Raw genomic sequence first — 21,806 nt, forward strand, 5'->3', positions numbered from 1 at the left:
TGTATTTAACCGTAAGACTGGCTTCGGTTTTCCTTAACTATAGCCCTTACTCCTGGTCCAAGCCAACAACAAATTCACACTTAACACTTCCAAAATGCGTGTGTTTTGGGAAACTAATTATGGTCATTTTATCAGGATGCCTTGAACAGAGGAGGAAATGTGGATATTACTGTATCCAACTTACCGTTAAAATAAACTTTGCATTTTAATGTTTAGAAATGGGAAGCGAGTGGCCCTAGATTGAGTTACACTAAGGAGATGAACGGTCAACAAAAGGAGCACTCCGTGTGTAATAAAACATCTCTGTGTTCTTGTTAATCGGCTGGTGAAACTGTCAGGCATGAACATTTCTAAGCATTTTGTTGCTCTCTAAAGCTACCAGTAATCCTACAGGATGGCTTATCTTTATCAAACGTATCAAAACCTCCAGCATATCAAGAATATTATGTTTTTATTCTATTCAACCTTGCATTAAAAAGGTACATATTTTCTAAGGTGAGGATTTTCTAGATGGTATTTCAATGCAGTGACTCAGTGCCTGTAAAACAGCTTCTCTTGAAATAAATGAAGAAATACAGGCATACTGTGGAAGTTCAGCCACTCCATATCTTAGTGCGCTAAAAGTGTTGGTTCTTTTCTATTTTTTCCGTTGTTCGCCTATTGAGACGAGCATAGCTGGAGAAAAATGAGAGTAGATCAACTAGTTGCACCAATTCATAATCAATAAAAAGCTAAACACTTAAGCAGAAAATATGTCACAGATTTGTCCCCTGGCAAAGCAGCTATTTTTACCTTGCCATCATCATCAGAAGCCACATTCTGACGGAAATCATTTGCTTGAAGCAGCCGCGATATATAAACCCTATGTGGTCTTGTGATTCAGATTTAGGAATATCAGCTACAGAGGGTCTAAAGGCATTGTGCATTAGTATGTATTGAGACCTCATTGCAGGTGGCAAGCAGCTGGACTTTTTAAAAATAAAACTTCCCAAATAAATGTGCAATGCTTGTTTCCAGGCAATACGCATTATACTTAATCGAATCATCCTTAAAATGTTCTAAATTAGCAGAAAGGGAACCTGTGCGTATTTAGTATATTTGTTTTGCATTTCCACTGGCCAACAGAATAGTGGAATTCCTTAACTACTTCTCTTTAACTTGCATGAAGAAAGCACGGTATGTTGCTAAATCTCTTTTCACCCGCGCTGCAGAGAAACAACTTTAATCCTTGTTAGAAAATTGCCGAGTCTGGGGCTGACAAAGAGCTCATGCTTGTTCCATTGTTAGTGCTCCGGGGCCCCGAGAGCAGAGCCCTTTACAGCTGCAAGGATCCCGCCCGGCTCAGCTGCACTATTTAGGAGAGGAGGTTTGTCAATTTCTATTGACAATGGAGAGAGTTTTTCAGGGCCTGTAGTAGTGCTGGCACAGTTGGGGATCAATGCCAGCCATTCAGGCTGCACCCTCTTTCATTGCTTTGGTTTGTTAATTCAAGACTAAAGGTCCACGGAGGGGGTTCAGGGTGTTTAAGAAAGCTGATGAACTGTTTAAGAAAGCTGATGAACTGCAAGCGTTTATAGCCGTGGTGTGGCAATTTCCATAGTCAGTGGCAACTCCGGGCACGGAGGGAGCTGTGTCCTTGTTGACCCTCTTGTTATTAAAAATGCACAAGTGCTGTGCTTCTCGATATTTCAACACTCCTTCATTGTCAATACCACCTTCTGAGCCCTTCAGCTTGTTGCTTGCTCTAAAGATCTTCTTAGATTGGGTTTGAAAACTTCACCTTAAACACTAGATTAGACTGATGTTCTGTTTTCCGTGCTCCTGTTGATTTGTTGAACCTTCCCAGGGCTGGAAAGCAAGTAGCAGCTTGATGGGGAGACGGGCTGCTAATATGATTTACCAGTCTACAGTCATGCACAATAAGTGTGAATAAATACAGGGGTCTCACAGAGTCAACCCTAGCCTTTCCTTTCCTTTTATTTTTGCTTTAAGAGAGATATCTCAAGAAAATGAAGTGAGTAATACATGCCCTTACAGGAGTTGAATGAACCACAAAAAGAAAAAAAAAATCTATATTTTGTTAAAGTGGTAGGCTGCTGTCATGGATTGGTGTAGGGGGAAAAAAGAGTAGAATATACACTGACTGCTTTATTCCAAAGCAAAGAATAAAGCAATAATGCCTCAGCCCGGGCTCCGGGGCAAGCCGCAGCACCCCTTCCTGGTCAGCCCCTGACGGGAAAAGTGAATAGTCAACCAAGTTCTTTTAAAAAATTAACTTTTCCGAAATGAAAGGGCATTTTCTAACACTCAGACTTCACTGCACATTCATCCTTTTCAAAAAATTTCCCCTTTGTTTTGGGAGGTTGGTTTGGTTTGGTTTGGTGGGGGCAGGGGCTGAGGCTAAGCTGCTATCTTTGACTTTTTTCTCAAGATGAAAACCTAGGACTCACCATACTTCAGCACCCCAAAGAGAAAAATACCAATTCCAGCTCCAGAAATAGGAAAGTGCTAGAGATTTGTTTTGTGGTTTTGTGTGTGCGTGTGTGTGTGTGTGTGTGTGTGTGTGTGTGTGTTTCATCATATACAAGAAGGGAGAGTATGTTTGTCACTTTATTCTTGTAGCAACATAAACTGAGCTACTGCTTTCTCTTCACTTGCTTGATTTAGCTGAAGTTCTTCAAAATGCTTTGCCATGGGAACCAAAAAATATGCATTCTTATCAGATACTATGATGTTTCTTATAGAATTTTCCATATAGAATAATCTGTTGGCCTTTAAAGTAAGATTATAGTAAAGTAGCTTAAAAATTCTACTTAACAATAGTTCTCTTTTTTCACTGTGTTTTTGTTAACTTTGGATCATTTATTCTAAAATTGTTTTTTTTTTCTAAAATTATAATTTTGTCATTTTTATTAAAGGTATTACCATATTAAAAATAAATTTCTGTGTTACATTAGGTGTCTTTTTGATTGTGACATGACCATTAGTATTATTCATATGTAATAGAAAAATGAAGTAAAATTAATTTTAAATTATGTAAGGATCTTTTCAAGAAAAAATAGATATGGAATAATTTAAGAAAGTATTTTTATTTTCCTCAAATTCATACAATATTTTTATAGTACCTGCAGTCAGACAGATTAACTAGTTAGTATGTTATGCTAGACTTCGTACAATTTATCATATTTTGTCCCCCCCAACAAAGAGAAAATTTTATTATCCCCTGCAGAAGGAATAGAAGTTAAGACTCATAATCATCATGACTATATTTTAGCTTTCAAATTATGTGGGAAGGAGTAAGGGTCTTCATTCAGTGTACTCATGTTCAGTTTACCTGTATTAAAATAGAACTTAAGACGTTAAGACTAAAAATAATTTGAAATAAGAAAGTATAGAATTTAAATGGTATCAGAAATAAAGAGATTATAAAAGATTTTAGATTTAATATGTCAGCTGAAGTACTGAATTCATTAGCAGTTCATTTTTTAAGAGTTTAGGAATTTATCTCATTTTATAAAACTTATTTCTGATACTTTTACATATCTTAAAATTAAGAAAGTAATCTTTAGGAAAGAATGAAATTAGGTACATAAATAACATAGTTTTTAAAGATCATAGTCTATCACAAATTTTTAAAATGTTCATTCATCCATTTCATATCACAGTATTTAGTAAATCAGTTCTTCATTTTATCTAGCATATCTCATTTTATACATGTATCTTCATTGTACTAACAAATTAATAGAAATAAGTCTGATGAATATGAAGCCAAATTCATTCTTAACTTATGCTTAAAATACCATTTCTTATACTAAATTTTATTAGAACAATGTTACTACAAGTCCAGATGAATTTCAGACTTATTTGTATCCCTTGAGGTTTCTCTTAGAAGTTGAATTTACTGTTTTATTTGTGAAGAAAAACACTTAAGATTTTTTTCTATGTTCAAGTATGTACAAACATATGTATACGCATGTGACCTATAGTGTCACTGTGTTTGTGTATACAAACAAGGTACGAGCTTTCTTCTCTTTCAAAAACTCTCGTCATCTCCTAAGTGCTGCATGGACTCGGGTATGTCTCATGGTTACCTGGGCGAGTAGCCTGATTATTCTTACAGAACCACCTAAACCGAGCTCTGGCACATGGTAGTCATCGAATCTCTTAAAATGTCACCACTGACAGATTGCCTTTTTTTTTTTTTTTTTTTTTTTTGACAACTGGAACAAAATTCCTCCTTTTGATATACTTGCAGACATTACATATGAATAGGAAATTACATGAAAGAAGAATTTCAGTTTTCGCCTAAAGAGAGTTGTAATAAACAGAGGTAAAGGAACCATCCAAAACCCTTGCAAAATGGAACAGAAACTTTCCTTTCAAATGACAGCTGTTTTGTGATTCTTATAAGACACAAAAGACACAAGAATTCCATCCTGATGATGTTCATGCCTATGACCTGACATTTTCATTTTAGGTGGTTTTAAAAGATTTTGGCAAATGCTTGACAATCAATAGTAGGTACATGTGTGCTTGAGGATTGTAGTTTAGTAAGCTGTGGCTATTTTTGCCATCACTCCTTTAAAATGTTATTTCTAGGCATTGACTACATGCATTATGGCATAATGCATCCTATTCTTGGATTTTTACATAACATACAAGCTAATGGCAAATTTTCCTTTGAAAATTATTTACCTGTCTTTTCCTGCTATTTGGCAGTCCATTCAGTCCCATAACGTGCATTTAGTACCCATTGTTACCTACAAATTACAAAGCAGGCCAGTAGGCAGCAAGTGCGAAAACACTGTTTCCCATGAATATGTTACAGCTGAAAGCCTGTAATGTTAATTCATGGGAAGAACAGGCCAGGTCAACTTAGCAGATTCTCCAGCTAAACATACAATTCTGTTAACAGGAAATTATAGCATTATTGACTTCAAGTGCTGATCTGTGGTCATTTCAGAGTGTTTCATTACCCCCTCATTACCGAATCTGTTAAATGAATACTGCAGGGATTTTTTTCTTTCCTCTTCTCCTCCCCTCTGCCCCCATCCCTCTTTCCAGCAATGGTACAGCAGTTCCATGAAAGTCATCTGTGTGTGGTTGGCCGACAGATTAGACCTTCAGCTTCATATTTACCAACTGAAGACGCTCATCAAGATCGTGAAGGTAAACAAAATGTGTTTAGATGTGAATTGCCCAGCAAGCTATAAAGAGTAATAGCAAGATATTGACATACAAATAAAGCATCTTATTTGATAGGACTCAGTGGGTTTAAGTACTTTTTAAACAACACTTTCAGCAGTGATGTGCTGCTGTTTATTTCCATTTTCAGTTAAAATTACTCAATAAATATAAACTTATCTTCTTTGCTCTAATAAATAAAAAGTATTTTGTTATCAAGTAATCTCAATTTTATATAATATACAGAAAGCCCCTAGCACATTTACCTGAAGGTAGGCAGTCCACAATAATTTTGTATTTTCTTAGGTATAGAAATGTTTTCTCATGATGTATTTTTTCCCTATTTCCTGGGATCATATAGCATTAGGAGGGCTTTTAATTTGTCAGTAGGATGAGGAGAGCCTCCATTCTTTTGTTATATCCTGACACAAAAGTAATGCACTGTCACTGCCTGAATTCTTTGGAAGTATGCCTCTTCCTATATGTAAGGATCATCATTTTCAGTGCTGGGGACCATCAAAACTAACTGATGTCATATCACGTCAGCAAGGCCATTTTGACTTTTGCTCTTGAAGAGAAAAGGTAATAGCATATGTTATGTTTAGTGAATAGAAGCTTTACTTCAATCTTAGTACCATTTGTCAAATTAGTACGTACCTATACCTTATACTGGTATACACACATATATACAATTATGCCTATATATGTGTGTATGTGTTCACATATGTATTTATGTATATATGCATATTTATGTGTGCGCATATGTGTATATGCGCATGTACACACATACTACACACTCATGTATACACATTGATTTTCAAAATGTCATTCCTGACCTGGCATTATCAACATCACCTAGGAACTTGCTAGACATGCTGACTAGTTGTCTAACCCCAGATCTACTGAATCAGAAACTCTGAGAGTCTTGCCCAGCAATCTGCGTATAGTTGTTCAAGTTTAAGAACGACTGTTAATATCATTAAAGGAAGTTTTTGCCACATTAAAATATTTCCCATCATTCTCTTGGTTCCTGAAACCTAATTAGAATACAAATTATTTTGTGCCATAGACATACAGGTTATCACAGATTGGAAAGACCCACAAATAGGAAAGTTCTGTTCCAAAGTAAGAAGTTGGCAAACCTGGCACATAGAACCAGATCTATAATGGCACGGTAATCGCAATCATGATTAGTCAAAAATAACACGTCACATGATAGCCACCCACTAATTTTAAATGCTTTCCAACACATTACATTTCAATACACAAAATACCTTTGATCCAGGACACTTCTTACGAGGTATTATTTATTTTACAAGGAAACTGAAAGCACGCTAAGACGCGTTCAAATTTGCCTCAATTTCTTTATTGTTTCTTCCTTGTTTCTGTAAATGTGACGCGGAGAGCTTTCAAATGAAGTTTGTCTTTCATAAAAGAGAATCAGGATAATCTGGTTCTTACCTTCTAAAAATATGTTTATGTTAAGGTTGCAGTCTATACTGTTGGGATAAGCTGGCTGCCCTTACGATCAGCCTCATTCTCAAGCTGATGTCCACTGGGTTTAGGGTGTCAGAAGTTACATATTCAGTCGATTAATATTAGTTGATAGATTAAGCTCTTTACTGTGTTTTTAGAATAAAAACCTTCTTTTTTTAGCTTAACTTCTTTTTTGTCTTTTCAATTAGCCCATCATTTGTTCCTTTCAAAACTATTCCTTTTCTCATATTCTCTTCATTACAGTTAAAAATCAAGGACCAGAAAATGTTTTAGCAGAAAATAACAATTAATACTTTCTTGAATTTTACAGTGACACTTCCATTGTACTCTAAGCCAATTGATTTATCTTAACTTTAACATATTTTTCATTATGGCTGCCAATAGCTAAGACTGATAAGTATGAAATTAAATTTCATGAATATGTTTGACTTTCAATGTTTTGTTTTTCACAAGCAGACTCAGCCAATGCTTTCTTGGGCTGATATATTTATTCAAGTCATGGGGCTTTATTTAATAATTTAAAATAATTATTTTCACAATAAAAAATCAGAATGAATTAATAATTTAGTGTTCTAATGGTTTTTTCCTACTTTGAATATAAAGAGTCTTTAATCAATTTCAGACATAAATTCATCATTTTTCAAACCTATATGGTTCTGTTTATACTGAACATTTTCCAATGAATTTAAGGAGAATTGTATAGAATTGTAAAAGCCCTGATAGGCTTTCCTTTCATCCAACTCCCTTAGACTTGGCCTGCATGTGATAGAGTAGTTCACCCTCCCCAGGAGTCAAGGTACTCCACCTTGGCAATTTAGTCCTTACTACTAGCAAGCATTGTCATCCTTCTATGCCCCTGGAGACCCAGACACCATCTACATTTATATGATAGCCAACTTTGTCCCACAAAGATACTTAGACATTACTTGCTTTATTTATGTTGTGAAAAAGAAAAAACAAACAAACAAATTCTGGTAAGATTTTCACAAAATGTTTAGGACTAAGAAGCTATTTGCAAAGTTTTAACATCAGAATGACTTACTTGGGGAGGGAAGAAATAGAATCCTCAAATAATCAAAATGGTGGATTGTGTTCTCTCTAGTGGCCATAAGACATTTCCAAGCAGTTAACATAAAGCAGCTGCCTCTTTTACTAGGAGAAAAGACAAGTGAGCGGCACCCTATGGCAGACACTTAGCTTAAATAAGAGCCAAGCAGACCTTCACTGGCAGCCACAGAGGCTGTCCGAGTGTAAATAACATTTTATGAATTCTGAAACAAGAGGGAGATTGCAAGCGTACCTGCCCCTAACTGCTGATTGCTTGCTAATAAAACAAGGAAGTGGAGTCTTAATTATATATAAACTAGAGGCCCAGTGCATGATTGAATCATGCACGTGTAGGGTCCCCTACACGCTTTCGATTTCGATCACAGGGGAGCTGGGTGCCTGTCCACTGGTGCACCAGGCCTTTCAGAAGCCTCTGGCACGGCGAAGGCTTCTGAAAGGCCTGGTGCACCAGCGGACAGGCACCCAGCTCCCACGCTTTTGCTTTGGATCGCTGGTGCACCAGGCCTTTCAGAAGCCTCCAGTGCGGCGAAGGCTTCTGAAAGGCCTGGTGCCTGAGTGGACAGGCACCCAGCTCCCCCGCTTTTGATGGTCCCTGGTGGGACGTGAGCTCGCTGCCCCAGAGGCCCCTTCTGTGCTGCAGCACAGCCATGGCGCAGACGCTGAGCTCGAGCTGCCGCTGGCGACACGAGCTCAGCGTCCCGCTGGCCCAGTCGGCCACCCCAGCCACCTCGAGTCCTGACCCCCCGCGCCTCCTGGCCAATCGCGGGCATAGCGAAGGTACGGTCAATTTGCATATTTGTCTATTATTAGGTAGGATTGGAAAGCCTTCACCAAACAAATCTGTCCCTTCCAACTTATTGATAATTAAACTAAGGAAAGTCATTCCACAAAATAAGGAAGTAGGACTCGCCCTAACCGGTTTGGCTCAGTGGGTAGAGCGTCGGCCTGCAGACTGAAGGGTCCCAGGTTCGATTCCGGTCAAGGGCATGTACCTTGGTTGCAGTCACATCCCCAGTAGGAGGTGTCCAGGAGGCAACTGGTCAATGTTTCTCTCTCATCGATGTTTCTAACTCTCTATCCCTCTCTCTTCCTCTCTGTAAAAAATCAATAAAATATATTTAAAAAAAGAAAGTAGGACTCACAAACCACATACATAATTATCAGTGGAGCAATAATATTTTAGATCAGATAGGTCATCTGTAGATGAAAATTTGGGTGTTTTAATCTAACTACTAGACACTTAGAGGCTTGAACACAGATCTCTACGGTTGTAATACCATGTATATCTGTTTCTGGATTCTTTAGACAAAACTTACCTTTCAGAGTTACTTCATAGGTTTTAATATAAATGATCATAAATTTTGATGTATTATTCCTAAGGTACCATCTTAGAAAGAGATTATCAGGATGGTGGGTTGTGTGTGTCTTAAAACAAAATATTAGAATCCAAGTGACAATAGTTGTGATCACTTAAGAAGAAAACCACCCTCTGCATCTAAACTTTGCTTGCTGTTGCGATACTAACTTCAGATTCTATACAGTATTCCTCACAGTTCAGCTTATTTTTAGGTTTGGTGGACTTTTCAAATATGAATTTTATTTATAACTACTGATTATTCCAAGTAAAAAAAAAGTATTCACCCTCCATACTTACTTTTGACAAATCACTTCTGAAACTTGGTGTGACCACATGGGGCATAAGTCAGATGAAATAAGACAGGAAGCTAAAACGTGAAAATACCAATGGGCCCACTACCTTGTATCCAGAGGGCTGTTAGTGGGCCAGGTGTGTATACCAAGGGGAATCAGGTGTCATCCAGCAGCACCTTCAGCTCATGTGAAGAAGCTCCTTTAGCTCAACCCTCTGAATAGTATGATATTTGCCTTCTACTGTGTTGAGTGAATTCAAACATCCTTTAATGTTAATTTCCAGATGTTGGAGTTATAATATTGGGCCATCAAGTACAACATTCCTTCTTAGTTTACTGTATTCATCTATTAAGTGCAAACTTTCCCTCCCCACCCCCACCCCCCCCCCAAAAAAGAAGATGACCATTAGCAATCAGTGGCATATTGATATGTATAGAAGATACTTTGGGGCCAGTTCATTGAAATATGACTGCCTAATATTCTAAAGGTAATATAGGACAGTTAAATTATTTTTAAAGAAATTTCGCTTAAAGAAATGGCCTTAGAAGTGCCTCAACAGAATGGAACTCTTCATTTGTTCTTTGTTTCCCCGTTGAACTAATTCTAGATTTTTTCCTACAACTTTAAAAATCAACACTAAAATACCTGTACTGTTTAGTCATAGAAAAATCATATCTGAAGAAAATCACACTTAAGGGGAAAGTGAAATTAAGGGAAGCTTTACAGGTTACATATCTGAAGTGCCACATAACCCAGAGTTCTTTTGTTCTTGTTTTTGAGAATCACTGTAGAAATAATATCATGGAATTCTATGTTTGACATATAACACACGAAATTATAATTTACTGTTTCACAGAAAATGTTAATACATTTTTATTAGCCCATCTATGAGAGCTTTATGCCAGAATTTGAAAATTCACAGTCCAAGGGAATTTCAAAAGGAAAGGGCAGAATGCATAGACATTTAGGTGTATACAAAATTTTATCCCTTGTTACATATAAATAAATGTTATAATTCACAAGCGGTGAAAATACAAATTTCTTTTACTGATAATAGGATTAATCTTCTCCCTCCATACACCTTCCCCAAAAAGCTAATGCATTTTATAAAATGTAATGTATTTTTAAGTGTTAAAGGAAAGTCTCCTCAATTGTAATACTAAGGATTCTTTTCATATTAAATATATATATCAGTACATATCATTTTATCTTGTTACACGTTATCCAAATAGTAAATGTTATGTAATTAGTAATATTTTGAAGAAAAGCTCAATTATCATCTGATAGTTAAAACATTTTTATCTATTTAGAGTAATTCTAGGTTTAATAACTCTACCCAAAGTCTCTCGTTTTATTTTCTCCCTAGAAATACACAAACAAAATCATTGATAATCTGAAGCCATTCATGGATTTCCCAAGATCATTTTGGAAATGCCAATTGCATTTATGTACATACTAGAGGCCTGGTGCACGAATTCGTGCACTGGTGGGGTCCCTTGACCTGGCCAGCGATCGGGGCCATCTCAGTCCTGATGGGGGCCAGCTGGCTGGGGACCGCGGGAGGGCTCCCAGGCATGTCGGGCCCTACTGGCCCAGTCCCCATTGGCCAGACCCCAGCAGCAAGCTAACCTACCGGTCAGAGCATCTGCTCCCTGGTGGTCAGTGCACGTCATAGTGACTGTTCAAGCGGTCGACCAAACAGTCGGACACTTAGCATATTACACTTTTATTATATAGGATAGACATCTGCATATACCTGCACACATATAATCCATAAGTGATCTAAACAATGTTTCTCTTCCTCCTCCAGAAAACCTATAGGGACTTCCGATTGCAGGGTGTGTTGGAAGGCACACTGAACAGTAAGACCTACGACACTGTGCACAGACGGTTAACAGTGGAGGAGGCTACAGCCTCTGTTTCAGAAGGAGGCGGACTTCAGGGCATTACCATGAAGGACAGTGATGAAGAAGAGGAAGCCTGAGGGTGTGCAGCTTGTGGGAGAAAGCAGGTCCTTGACATTGCTTTATTTTGTACCTGGTCCTTGCAGTTACAGTGTTTGACCAAATAAAAATGCTTGTCTTTCACTCCACATTTTCAAAAGTAAACCTGGAAGCAGAAATAAAGGGGAAAATGTCAAGCTTGCCAAGTTTTTTTGTTTTGTTTTTAAGAAGATCAGCCTCTTTTGTGTTGCTTGACCCAATATGAGCTTTGGCTCTGTTTGTGATTAGAACTATTTTCTTAGTTGACTTTTTTTTTTTCTGTAATCACATCAAAATAGTATCCTGTGTGTGAAGTATGTATTTCTCATAAGACACCATTGTGAGAAGTCACTTCTGTTCGCTCTGCCAGCTCTGCCGCACCTGTGTTAAAGTGGTATGCACTGTTTGTCATTTATGTGCAAGGTTTGTTTCATAATTAATTTGTCATTGTTGTGACATGTGAGAAAACGTTAACCTTTGTTCTTAGTACTCTGAATTGGTCTGCAGGTATATTCCTGGGCTTAAAGGACTGCCAAAGCCAAATATAGGCTGGATTACCCTTGTGTCTTGTTCCATTCTGAACATTTCTTTTTTCAAATGTAAAAAAACCCCAAAGTGTGGGTTAGTGAGTGTGCTGCCATAACATACTTTATTCTCCTACTTGTAAGAGCTTGCAGGCAATAAAAATCCATTTATTCATAAGCACTTCTGTATTTATTAGACTTGTATAGATTAAATGCAGTAAAAATGTTCGCAGTATTACAAACATCATAACAATTTGGCTCTGTTTTGTTTCTTGCTTAATTTTTTGTCTCATTCACAATCAAATGAGTAAAAAATATTAACACTTCTTTGCACCTAGTAGGCACACACATTTGTTAAAAGACTTAGTACTAGGACAGCATATTTCCATGTCAAAGGTAGTGTTGAGTACATGCTTAGATATTGTGTATTATTAGTTAACATTAGCAATTAATGGTAACTAATAATTAGTTAATACTAGGAATGCTGGTACTATTAACTAGCAATTAACTTATTAATTAACAGTTATTTCTTCCCCTCAAGTATTTTCTTGCAACAATTTTGAAAGATAAATAACAGTAGTATGCTTTGTAATTCCCTATGAATTTTTATTTTCGTATTTTTTTTCTAAAATATGTTGGCATGTTTGCTACTGCATTCATTCATACATAATGTTTCCATTAAGTCAGTTAATGCAAAATAAGTGGAGTTATCCCTGAATTTTATGTAAACTTGAGTTCCAAAACTTTGGAAGTGAAACAACTTCATGGATTTTTAAATTCATTCCACCATTGGTGTTATAGATGATGACTTGGTACCCAGATTAGCCCACAACAATCTACTTCATCCAAATTATTATATAATACTGTTTTAACTCAACTGCTGGGTCCTAGGGTAAAAGACCCTGTGATACAAGGTCAACATGAAAGGAGATTTCTTCCCCTTTCTGGGTTAGAGACTAACTCTACCACTCAGTTTTGAAAGGGAGTTTGTCTTAGAATGCTGTCCTTCCCTCTCTCTCCATCCTCAGGCTCAGGACCATCCTTTCTCAAGCCCCCAGGTGTCCAGTCATGCTCCCCTAAACCCCAAAGCTTGCTGCTTGCTACACAGCTCAAATTGTTCTATGCTTAGAAATTTCCCACCCTTGTTTTCCGTTCAATAAAATGTCTATTTCCTTGATACAGTTCATCTCAGTGCAGTTGGCCCATTTTGTCCTAAAGTGTGAATGACTGGTGACCTGCTCTTAACCATGGGCGTGTGTGCAATCCTATATAATAAAGAGGTAATATGCAAATTGACCATCACATCCTCACAAGATGGCTGCTTATGACCAGGCCAGCAGGGGGGTTAGTGAGGGACAACCAAATGACTGAATAGCAGGTTGCGTGGGGCAACCAGGCCGGCAGAGGGGGCAGTAAGAGGTGACCAGGCTAGCGGGGGAGGGGGGAGTTAGGGCAACCAGGCCGGAAGAGGGGGGCAGTTGGGGGCGACTAGGCCAGCAGTGGGGGTAGTTGGGGGCAATTAGGCTGGCGGGAGGGCATTTAGGGGCAACCAGGCCGGAAGAGGAGGGCAGTTAGGGGCAACCAGGCTGGCAGGGGAGGGGGCAGTTGGGTGAGACCTGGCCGGCAGCGGGGGGCAGTTAGGGACTGATCAGCCTCTTGTAGCTTCTCTCTAGATTGGGGTGTTCCCTTCCTTTGGGTACCCAGATTTCTAAAAGCTCCATTCCCATTCTAGCCTCCACTGGCACCCCACCGCGAGAATAACAAAAGCAGGTATGAGGACTAAAGACCATCCTTTCAGTCCAAGGTGTGTAAAGAGAAACTTATAAAACAATCCTGACAAAGACTGAAAAGTTGCTTGTGGTTTTCCCCAGAAATGCCCTTCAACATAACTACAAATTGCTTGAAATGACTTCATAATTGTTCATTGGTGTGTGTAACTGTTAGGGTGAATATCCAAGCATCTGTCTGTTAGAGGAAGCCAAGTATTTTTTTTAAGTATCATTTTTTAAAAGGGATTTAACTGGAAACCTAACAAGTCTTGCAGTGAAAGATGTTGAAGTGAAAATCATTTTTTAACCCCAAAGAAATAGCTCTACCCTACTGAATGGCCTTGGGGATGGGCAAAAAAGTCCATTCTTTGCACAGTTTGGTGAGTGTTGCTGGAAAAAAAATAATACCGTCTGAAGTCTGGGCCGAAGCGGGTTTGTTAAGTAATACGTCTGGAAGGGGGATTTCTCCAAACACTTGGAGAAAAATCATGAAAAGACTCTTTCCATGAGCGAGAGAACCACAGAGCTTCTGTCAACCTCGCGGCTGCAGTTGCGGGTCGCTCTGGCATTCACGGGTTTTTCCACTTGAATTCCCTTTAGTTCTTGTTCATTGTCCCTCCCTCTGGAGACAGGATTTCTTGCTACCTTGGCAGAAAACGCCCCTGCAAAGTGTCTCCGGGCTCCCACGTGGCCCCCCAGGGTCATAGCGGGGGGGGGGGGGGGGGGGGCTGGCACCGCCCTCCTTCGCCCGAGGATCGGGGTGAGCCTCGAAACCCCTTCCCGCTGCCCCCGCCCCCCCCCGCCCCCGAGAAAACCCGCGGTGACCCCAGGCTGGGGCCCTGGGCTCAAGGATGCCCCAGGGATCCCCTCGCCCCTGGGATGCAGCCCCGGCCCTGAGCCCCCCCACCCCCCGCCACCCGCTGGGTAGAAGGACCCGAAGGGGGGCGAGTAGAGCAAGAGCTTGGTCGCTTTTATTTCTTACTTCCATACAGAACAGGGAAACTTCTCGGTCCGGGTTCCTAGTGGGAGCTGGTAGATCTAAAGGGAGCTGGTAGATCTAAAGGGAGCTGGTAGATCCATGTTCCTGAGATGTTCAGGTCCCTGGCATCCCGCATCTACTCCCTGGCAGAGCCACCTAGTGCGCCCCGCGCGCCCTTCACCGCAGCCCCAGCCCCACCGCCTGCCCTGCACGCACCCCTCCCCCGCGGCTTGTGCGGGATTTGGAGGCCTGGTCTGTGGGGGCTCGGGAGGACTGTGTCCACCTGCCTTTACCATGAGTCCCTCCCACGCCCTGCCCGGGTCCCTATGGAGACGGTGGGGAGAGGGTCTGCTTTCCCCTTGGAGTCGGCTCTCGGGCCGCCGGGACCCTCGGGGAGGCCCCGGGTGCAGTTGGCCCAGAACTTCTCTGCAGACGGAGCTGTGCCCTGGGGAGGGGGCGGGCTGGGGCCTCTTGCGCGGGGCTGGGGGGCTGGGCGGGTGCCCCACGGGAGCTCCAGGGCAGGCTCTCTCTCCTCCGTGTTGGCTACGAGGGGGGTGCAGAGCTGCGGGAGCTGCCCTTTGGGGACGGTGAAGTGAGACACCTCAGGGAGCGAGCGGAGCCGGGAGCCTGGGAGCCTGGCTTCCAGAAGTCCCGAGTGCCCTTTGCCGGTGCCATACGTAAGAGATCGATCGTCCTAAGGGAGAGGTGGGCACTGAGTGTAAGCGTGTACCACCCAGGGAAGAGGAAGTGAGGAAGAAGAATCCGATGTTTTTCCCAGGTGGAGAAGACCCCTGATTTAAAGAACTGCCCCCAAACCACCATAATGAGCTTCGGAGCTAGAAAAGCCCGGGTTTGAATCCTAACAGCTTCCTCTTCCCTGCTCCGTGGCCTTGGGCACTTACTTCACTCCAACGAGGACGGAGGACGGCGGTTGCAAGGAGCAGAGACATATAATAAGTTGTGGCCATTGTTAACTGTTCCTTTTTTAAAACAGTTTTATTGCTTTCAGAGAGGAAGGGAGGGGGAGAGAGATAGAAACATCAATGATGAGAGAGAATCCTTGATGGGCTGCCTCCTGCACGGCCCCCCCCCCCCCACACACACACACACACACACCGGGGATGGAGCCCGCAACCCGGGCATGTGCCCTGACCGGGAATCAAACCTGACCTCCTGGTTCACAGGTTGACGCTCAACCACTGAGCCAGCCACTGGCAACTGTTTCTTCAAGTAGGGTGGGGTCAGAGGACACCGAGGGAGACCTGCCTCTGGCACTGGCTCCGCCCGCCACCGGCCATTCCCCCGGGGTTGGCACCGGCCTGCAGTCAGCCCCGCCCCTGGCCCTGGCGGCCCGCGGACTGGACTGGCTGCGATGGGCCAGCTCCCGGGTTATTTCTACACAAGGCCAGCCTGGTGGGAGGAGAGGAGTAGGGGCCGGGGCAAGCCCACTCCTGACTCCAGAGCAGCCGCTTCGCTTCGCTGAGAGCAGCCCCCGGAGCTGCAGGTCAAAGAGAAGGCAGCTGGAGACACGTCATTGGTCCACCTGAGGATGAGGATGGTCAGGGGCTCTGAAACCCCACAGGACTCTCAGGCCGTGGCCTGTGCCCAGTGGGTTTCGTTTGAGAGAATTTCAGGGGCAAATCTTTCATTGATGCTTTCCAAAATCTAAAGGGGCCTCCTGCATCTCAGACCAGAGATGCGTACACAGCTTTTGGGAAATGAGAAGTGGGGGGGGGGGGGGGGAGGGAGAGAGAGAGAGAGAGAGAGAGAGAGAGAGAGAGAGAGAGAGCGCTCCAAGAGGAAAGGTGCTGTGACAGCTGAGCCGAAACTCTTAGGAGATGGCCAGCACTGAGTACAGATCTGGCAGCCCTTCTAGGCTGGGAGGACAAGGCCAATAACTGAAGGTCTGGGGGGGGGGGGGGCTGCTCCTTGGTCACAACCCAGCACATCTGTGGAGAGGCAGACGCACTCCCTGGTGGTGCTGGGGCCAGACACGTCCTGGCCTGGGGGAGGCAGAAACTGATCCCTTGCAAGGGGCATACAATACTGTCTCCATCTTTCCTTTAAGGTCGCCTGCCTGCAGCCTCTGAGTTCCAGATCCAGGGGGCAGGATTTCACCCCTGCCCCTTACGGTGGAATACCACGAGGCCTTTAAGCTCCAGCACTTTACAACTCCACGTTAACCGTGGATGTATTGGTATGCTTATTTGTGGGCAATACAGAATATCAGCAAATAAACATATTCTAGGCTTGTCAGCATTCTCCTTCCATGTTGCCCATCCCTAGGATCAGCGGCTCTCCATCGGAGAGGGAGAGAAGAGTTGATTCAAACTCAGGAACCATCAGGCAGACTAGTTCCTCTTTCCCTAGCCCTGGCACAGGCTTGTGTAAGGAGCCCCTCCACACGGCATGGACCTTGGCAAAAATGGAAAGTGGTGCGTCAAATTACTTCCCTTTCTGCTTGAAGTCAATTCTGGCTTGCCTTTTAACACTGCCTGTTTCCTGACACCCAACAAGTAATGTCTCTCTAGGGTGTGATTGGCAGGAAAACAATTAAAGTGCTAAGGTCTGTTGTTTAGGGCATTTCCTTGAATTTCCAAGGAAGCACACCCAATGGTTACTTTGGGAAGGGATTTTGGTAGGGATGTGGAAAAGCTTCACGAAAGAGGGGTTATGTAGTAAAAGGTCAGAATCTGAAAGAACTGGATTTCAAAAAGTGGAAAGTGAAACATGAGAAAGGCCAGGATAGTCACAGCTTGTGACAAGGGAGGGCTTTTGCTAGGTCCTATCCACCCCCACCCTCACACACACACACCCCGAAGCTGGGTCATAATTTTTAAAAACACATTACAAAGTTGCTGTATTGAAGAAGCTCATTCATTGTCACTCACTCAAACTGCCCAGTTTTTTTGTTACATCGTGTAATTAATTGCTAGGTGAGTTATTTCAGATCATTAGGAGAGTGTATCAAAAAATGGTTAATTTTAAAAATGCATAACTGCTTCTAAAGAGATGAAATCTGCGTTAATCAAACGGGGATTTTCAAAGGGCTTTTATAAAAGGTTAACTCAATTCGTGAATCTACGGAAGAAAGTGTCCCCTGGGGAACTCAGGGCTGAATGTGGGAGAGCAGGCCCCCACGGTATGATAAGGGAAGTTGTCAAGGTTGTAAAAAATAGCTTAGCAAGTGTGATTGTGTATGTGTATTTTAACATTCCCTTGCAGATAACCAGAAATCACATCCCTGAGAAGGGGTGTTGTTGTTTTTTTTTAATACAGTTTTCTGAAAAATATTTTGGAAAAGTTTCTAGCTTAAGGTTTTAACAAGGTGATAGATAACTTTTCATATGTAGTTTTATTTTTAAATGTCTTTTCAATCCCAAAGCCTCTCAAGAATAAAGTGGGCTTTGATTTAGTCCCATTTACAGACAAACTATTCAAGGCAAAGGGGAACTGCCACTAGGCCTTCTGCCCACTAGTTGTGTGGCTCCCCTCTGCGGAAACACCCTGCTATCAATATGTCTGGGACAAATGGATGGTAGGAGTACTTGGGAAGAACTTTCTTAGAAAGCAGGAAAGTTTGCTCTTGATTTGAAGAGATAGTTGAAGAATCCGGCTTTAAAAGGATGGTCCGGCCAAAACCAGTTTGGCTCAGTGGATAGAACATAGGCCTGCAGACTGAAAGGTCCCAGGTTCGATTCCGGTCAAGGGCATGTACCTTGGTTGCAGGCACATCCCCAGTAGGGGGTGTGCAGGAGGCAGCTGATCGATGTTTCTCTCTCATCGATGTTTCTAATTCTCTATCCCTCTCTCTTCCTCTCTGTAAAAAATCAATAAAATACATTTAAAAAAATAAAATAAAAGGATGGTCCGGTTACAGAAAAGGGGATTATATTTTACCCTTTATGGGCAGAGTTGGGGGTCACATGGGGGCAGAATTCACTGCGTACTTGAAAAAAAAATGGACGCTTTCTCCTCTTAAGTTCCTGCCCATACACGTTTACTTAAAAGCTCTAAACATTAGTGTAAAATAACAACTGCAAACTACCAATGGGCTGGAGTGAGTGTTAGAGGGCATGGCCAGTTTTGCACACGGGTTTTGCAGAGAAAAAGGAAGCCTGAGTAATAGTCAGATGCAGAAGGCAGAGAAAGGGGGAGAAAGGCCTTCGGTTACCCTTCTCCAGTGACCACCACCCTCCACCGAAACTAGAGGGGAGGGCTCCGTTCTCACCCAGGTCTGGGCCCGGACCCACCTGGCAGCGGTCCGGCCTAAGACCAGAGGGTGCCTGCGCGGCTGTGGCCCTCCAGGCTAATATAAGGAGACACTGGGTCCCACAGACCTTGTCCCTGGATTTCCAAAGAAAATCCTTAAGAGAACACCGCAAGCAGGGCTCCAGAATTTGAATGTACTAGTGGGATCTGAGTTCACAGGCGGGGAGGAAAAGCTAGTCATAAAGGCAGCAACAGCAATCACGTGCGTGGCACCTCTCCATCCTGTGTTTGAGTTAGGTGGTTAGAGCTCAGCCGATAGCGGCGTCTCTCTCTCTCAGTAGGTGTAGCCCCTCACTTATTTGGGGGAAATGGTAAATTGGAACTTTCTATTAATATCAAAGGGTAATTAATGGCTTTGCTTTCCAAATAAAGCGTTTACGTCAGTCAAACAAACAGGGAACAGGTCGTTGGGAAAGTGAGGCACCCCAATTCGTAGCATGCTCACCGCCTTGGGAACACAGCTTACCGTTTTCATTTCGAAAACTCCTTTGCCATCAGTAAGAAATCAGCTTCAGCGTGATTAAGGCCCATGTCTCTGTCTCCCCCTTTTTTCCTCCCCTTCTCCCTCTCCTTGCTACGGGGGTGTGAAAGTTCAGTCATTCTCCGTCGCGAGTACAAGGCTCTGGAAATCAGCTCATGTGCCAACACTGGGCACAGATCCAGGCCCACGGTGCGAAAATGGAATATGGGCTGTTGAATTATTATTTTTGTCCTTTAGGTTTACATCTACCCCTTGTATTGTGTAAATTCCTGAGAAACTGTGAATCACAGGGTTAGGTAAAGGAACCCCCCCCCCCCCCCCCCCCCCCCCCCCCCATGCAGCAGGAACCGACCCCATTCAGTCTTTGAATGATTCACAGCCTCCTCTCTCCCTCCGGCTTTGACCCAGAACCAGCTACCTCCCCAGCCTCGACCTTGCGGCTGGCCGGGGCCTCTGGCCCTCGTCGCCCAGAGAGCGCTGGGTCTGTACCACCAGGCGGCCCTCCAGGTCGCCGGGGGCCGCGCGATGCTGTTCTGGGTTCCCCGTCGCCACCGTCCACACCAGCGCGGGGGCGCTGATCGCTCGGCGGGGTTTCCTCTGCGGGACTGAGGGGAGACCCCCCTCAGGGCGGGCCCACGGTGCGTGGAATTCAAAGAATTAACCGGACGGACGTAAAGTGGGGCGACACGCGACTTCCAAATGAATCCATGCTAAGAAAGCAATCATTCAACGCATTGTCAAAGTTGCTGATTCCCTAATGCGGGACCCGACCTCTTCTTGGCATTTTCTCAGCGTGATGTTGAGGCTCAACCCGTGAAACCTGCCCAGCGCCTGTAGGGTCTGGCCTGAGAGGCTGAGGGAGAGGGAGGACGGAAGGGGGGGGGGAGGAAGACAGCAGGGAAGCGTACACCCCACCAAGAAAAGGGGGCGGCCCGTGTCTGAGCATCTCCTCCGCTCCGGACCTGGGGACCGGCTGGCGGAGGCCCCGGGTTATTGTGCCCGGTGGCCAGCCACCCCTTCTCCTCGTTGGCTGGGCCGGGAGACCCGGGGGCCGGGCCGGATGAGGGGACAACTTGGCGGGTGGGGCCCAGAGGGGAAGGTGGAACGAAGCTGTCAAACAGAAGAATCCAGTTTAGAAAATGTTCTCGCTTTCCCAGGGGCCCTCAGGAAACACCAACTAATTCGAAGCCCCGATCCGACGGCGCGGGAGGGTTCCTGCCACGCGGGTGGGGGTGGGGCACAAAATCACAGTCCCTGACAATGGACATGAAAGGTGGATGGAGGGGATACTCCGAGGAGCCTCCTGCCCCCGTTGAAAATTGGCTTAAGAAAATGACAGGCAAAACGAATGGAAAGATGCTCAGGTTGCCTCCGGGGCGAGCCGCGGCGTCGGGCCCGAGTTCTCTCCCCTGCCGTCTAGATCACAGGACCCTTCCGTTACCCCCGAGTCGTCAAAGCAGGTCTATTAGTGACTGTTCTGTTCGAAAACTTTGCAATCGGGACTTCTGGGCCATCAGCGACTTGATCTTTAAACCCGATCCCGCGCCCCCTCCCGAAACGCTTTGGCGTTTCCCCTCCTCCCATCAGGGCGGAGGAGGGAGGGAGGGCGGGCTGAGGCCGCCGCTGGGTCCGCGGGGGGGCGCGGGGAGGGGGGCAGGAAGGGGGAGGAGCGCCGTCCGGACCGCGGGTCCTGGCCGGGAGGCCGGAGGTCAGATGACCAGGTGGGCGACCGCCGGCGCGGACGGATCGGGCACCCGGAGGCCACGCCAGACCCGGAGCCGGCGGGACGCGCAGGGCGCAGTGGGCAGCGGGCAGCGGGGAGGACCGGCTGGGGCTGCGGGAGTGCGCCCAGCTCCCAGCCCCTCCGAGCGGCTGCAGGCACCGATCCTCGGCCTTGCCAGAGTCATGTAAACTGTTTGGACTCGTGCGCCAGAGTCCACGGTGGAGAACCAGACCGCGGAGAAGTGTCGGCTTTTCCGTTTCACTTCGGGCTTGGCTTGCATTACATGGCTCTGTTCGGGCCACAGCCTCAGCTCCTGCGCCCGCAGCGGGCACGTTCCCCTCGGAGGCCGGGCCGGGGCCGGGGCCGGGGCCGGGGCGGTCTGGGGGCCAGGCGGCCGAGGGCAGCGGGTCCCGCGCAGGGTGCTCGGGGCGGGAGCGACCGACCGCCCTTCCCGGAGGTAACTGAATTTATAAAGAGCTCTCAGGCATTTCTGCTCAGGGATTTTCGTTTACTCCTATTGCTTCTCCATTCTTTTAAAGCTGATCTTTGCTCTATGTTTTATTTCGTGAGAAATAAGGGAGAAAGCTTGAAAATATTAAAACTGCTCCGAACCTCGTGGGCAGAATCAAGGAAAGAGTCGTGCTGTGTGTTGAAGAAATATATATATATTTTATTTT

The 21,806-nt window shown here is 44.2% G+C and overlaps 1 protein-coding gene across 1 annotated transcript in view; it reads left to right on the forward strand.

Moving 5' to 3' along the window:
* The window catches only part of CADPS2 (calcium dependent secretion activator 2), a 486,663-nt gene extending 474,565 nt beyond the window's left edge, over nucleotides 1-12,098 (forward strand). Inside the window, exons 27-28 of the mRNA XM_054725984.1 lie at nucleotides 5,065-5,169; nucleotides 11,210-12,098. Coding sequence (XP_054581959.1) covers nucleotides 5,065-5,169; nucleotides 11,210-11,383 — 279 coding nt within the window. The 3' untranslated portion in view covers nucleotides 11,384-12,098. The remainder of the gene's footprint in view (nucleotides 1-5,064; nucleotides 5,170-11,209) is intronic.
* The last annotated feature ends 9,708 nt before the right edge of the window (nucleotides 12,099-21,806 follow it).

This window comes from Eptesicus fuscus, chromosome 14, assembly GCF_027574615.1.
Source record: "Eptesicus fuscus isolate TK198812 chromosome 14, DD_ASM_mEF_20220401, whole genome shotgun sequence".
NCBI lineage: Eukaryota > Metazoa > Chordata > Mammalia > Chiroptera > Vespertilionidae > Eptesicus > Eptesicus fuscus.